The 2,403-nt window shown below is 40.5% G+C and overlaps 1 protein-coding gene and 2 non-coding genes across 3 annotated transcripts; all 3 read left to right on the top strand.

Moving 5' to 3' along the window:
- The first annotated feature begins 270 nt into the window (after positions 1–270).
- Positions 271–2,029, top strand: RPL21 (ribosomal protein L21). Its single transcript, XM_007956528.2, has 5 exons — positions 271–337; positions 604–665; positions 1,037–1,149; positions 1,600–1,750; positions 1,940–2,029. The coding sequence occupies exons 1-5, from the start codon at positions 271–273 to the stop codon at positions 2,027–2,029; spliced, it is 483 nt and encodes a 160-aa protein (XP_007954719.1).
- On the top strand, positions 854–925 carry LOC122151668. Its single transcript, XR_006164247.1, has one exon. It is a non-coding gene; the product is annotated as a small nucleolar RNA SNORD102 (small nucleolar RNA).
- Positions 1,194–1,320, top strand: LOC122151669. Its single transcript, XR_006164248.1, has one exon. It is a non-coding gene; the product is annotated as a small nucleolar RNA SNORA27 (small nucleolar RNA).
- Positions 2,030–2,403: the final 374 nt, after the last annotated feature.

Raw genomic sequence — 2,403 nt, 5'->3', positions numbered from 1 at the left:
CTGTTCTGAAAATAATGTTATTAGAACTTAGGCAATTTTGGCAACAATCTTAATTGATCTTTTTAAAAGGTAAAATGGTCATTTTCACCTTTGAAAGAAATGATGACTGGTAAGATCTGGTTTATTAGGTTGTTCCCTAATTGTTTAAGCTGATGTCACTCCAAAAATGCAAACATCTGATATTGACCAACTTTTTTGTATAGAGAGCAAATCTTAATTTTGAGGTTCACATTACTTAATAATACTTTGTGGTTTCAGTAATTGGCCAAAATGACGAACACAAAGGGAAAGAGGAGAGGCACCCGCTACATGTTCTCTAGGCCTTTTAGGAAACATGGTGAGTGCATCTGCAGATTTGGCATATGGTTGCATTTTACTGATACGATTCATATAATATATTCTTAACCAATAGTATTAAGTAACCAGCGTCTATTTATTTTGTAGTAGATTAAAAGCATGACTTGTATGTATGTATGTTTAGTAATTTCAACTGAATATTTATTGGCAGAGGATTAAACTCTTTTGATGTGTAATAAAATTGTACGTTTTGTGTTTTACTATAGACTTTCTGTCTCGATAACTGACGGTAACAATATTTTGCAGGAGTTGTTCCTTTGGCCACATATATGCGAATCTACAAGAAAGGTGATATTGTAGACATCAAGGTAAATTTATAAAATTGGGAATATAACACTGGATATTAGAAAAGTTGGATTAAATCTAGTAAAAAAGGAATAATATAAAATTTAATTCCTGGGGAGGATGGATCTGCCATTTTTTATAAAAGCACAGGTGAAGGCTGTTCCCGGTGACTGATGTGTGCGCGCCCCCTGGCGCTCCCCTGGCGCTCCAGAGCTTCGTGATGACCATCTCTTTGATTGCTTTGAAGCAAAGTGAAAAACCCATTTCACCGGCTCTGAAAGCTCTGAGTTGTCATTTCAAAGGAGAAAAAGGCTTAGAATTTCATAGTTACTTGAAAGTCCTGAGTTCACAGGCAGGAGGCAGTGCCAGGATAACATGTTCCTCTTTCTCACAGGGCATGGGCACTGTTCAAAAAGGCATGCCCCACAAATGTTACCATGGCAAAACGGGCAGAGTCTACAACGTTACCCAGCATGCTGTTGGCATTGTTGTGAACAAACAAGTTAAGTATGTAATGTCCCCGTTCTTTGTGGCTAGTTCATACTCCCTCGGGCCCCCTTCTCACTTTGCCAATTGGACTTATGTCTTTATTGGTCATTCGAGCGGGGCAAAGGAAATCTCCTTTTAAAACTCAGGCAAACTGGGTGTTTGTCTTGTATCCTGTCAGAGGAAACAGGCCGAAACAGACTCGCTGGGAAGTTTTGAGCAGTTTGGGTTTAAGCAGTCCTAGTGTTCAGAGTATAAGAAGCATGTTTTCAGAAGTGGGGAGCTTAGGGATCTGCTTTTGGTTCAGTTACTTTAAATCTCGGGCTGTGCTCTGTTACTAAAAAAGAGAGCTTAGGAACAAGGATGTTTACCTCGAGGCTGCCTTCCAGTGAAATCAGTCAGAATGTTTCCTGGCTTATTAAGAAGTGAAACAGCCGAGAATGTTTTCTGAAGAAGTTTTGTTGTCTCCAGGGGCAAGATCCTTGCCAAGAGAATCAACGTGCGCATCGAGCACATTAAGCACTCTAAGAGCCGGGACAGCTTCCTGAAGCGTGTGAAGGAGAACGATCAGAAGAAGAAGGAAGCCAAAGAGAAGGGGACTTGGGTGCAGCTGAAGCGCCAGGTGAGTGCTCGGGGACTCCTGGCGTCAGAGTGGGGAGATGTTAAAATTGTTACGCAGCGAGACTTTTACAAAAGTTAGCAAAGAATTGGGTTTATATTTCGTTGGTTCTGAGCATTTTGCAATATGTTACAATATTTTACATAATTACTTATCTACCTGCCTTTTTTGTTTTTTTTTTTTTTGCACTAGCCTGCTCCACCCCGAGAAGCACACTTTGTGAGAACCAATGGAAAGGAGCCTCAGCTGCTGGAGCCCATTCCCTATGAATTCATGGCCTAACAGGTGTAAAATAAAGCTGCCTGGGATGGAGAAACGCTAGGGCTGGGATGCTAATTATGTAGAAATGTGATGTGTTCTCCCCTAAAGATGTCGTATTTAAAGCACACTTTGTTTCCTAATTCACTGGGTAATAGGATCTTCACAATTAAAATTTAGCACCTGCTTAAAAATACAAGATGGTTTACTGTTCGACAAAGAATATGCTATGCTCAGTTGATTAATGGTTAGGAAACTGCCATCAAGTCGATTTTTACTCACCGCACTCTCCCTTGGGTTTCTGAGGCAATAAAATCTTTACAGAGGTAGATTGCCCAGTCTTCCTTCTGAGGAGCAGCTGATGGGTTTGAACCACCAACCTTCTGGTTAGCAGTTAA

The sequence above is a fragment of the Orycteropus afer genome, unplaced genomic scaffold, assembly GCF_000298275.1.
Source record: "Orycteropus afer afer isolate SDZICR_OR568_19922 unplaced genomic scaffold, OryAfe1.0 scaffold00630, whole genome shotgun sequence".
In the NCBI taxonomy this organism is placed as follows: domain Eukaryota; kingdom Metazoa; phylum Chordata; class Mammalia; order Tubulidentata; family Orycteropodidae; genus Orycteropus; species Orycteropus afer.
Note: the sequence above shows the minus strand (reverse complement) of the source record. Positions and strands in the feature narration are given on the sequence as shown.

Coding starts and splice junctions, on each gene's coding strand:
- RPL21 (XM_007956528.2), top strand. CDS start 271: ATGACGAACACAAAGGGAAAGAGGAGAGGCACCCGCTACATGTTCTCT. Junction 338..603: donor TAGGCCTTTTAGGAAACATG/GTGAGTGCATCT, acceptor AATATTTTGCAG/GAGTTGTTCCTTTGGCCACA. Junction 1,150..1,599: donor GTTGTGAACAAACAAGTTAA/GTATGTAATGTC, acceptor TGTTGTCTCCAG/GGGCAAGATCCTTGCCAAGA.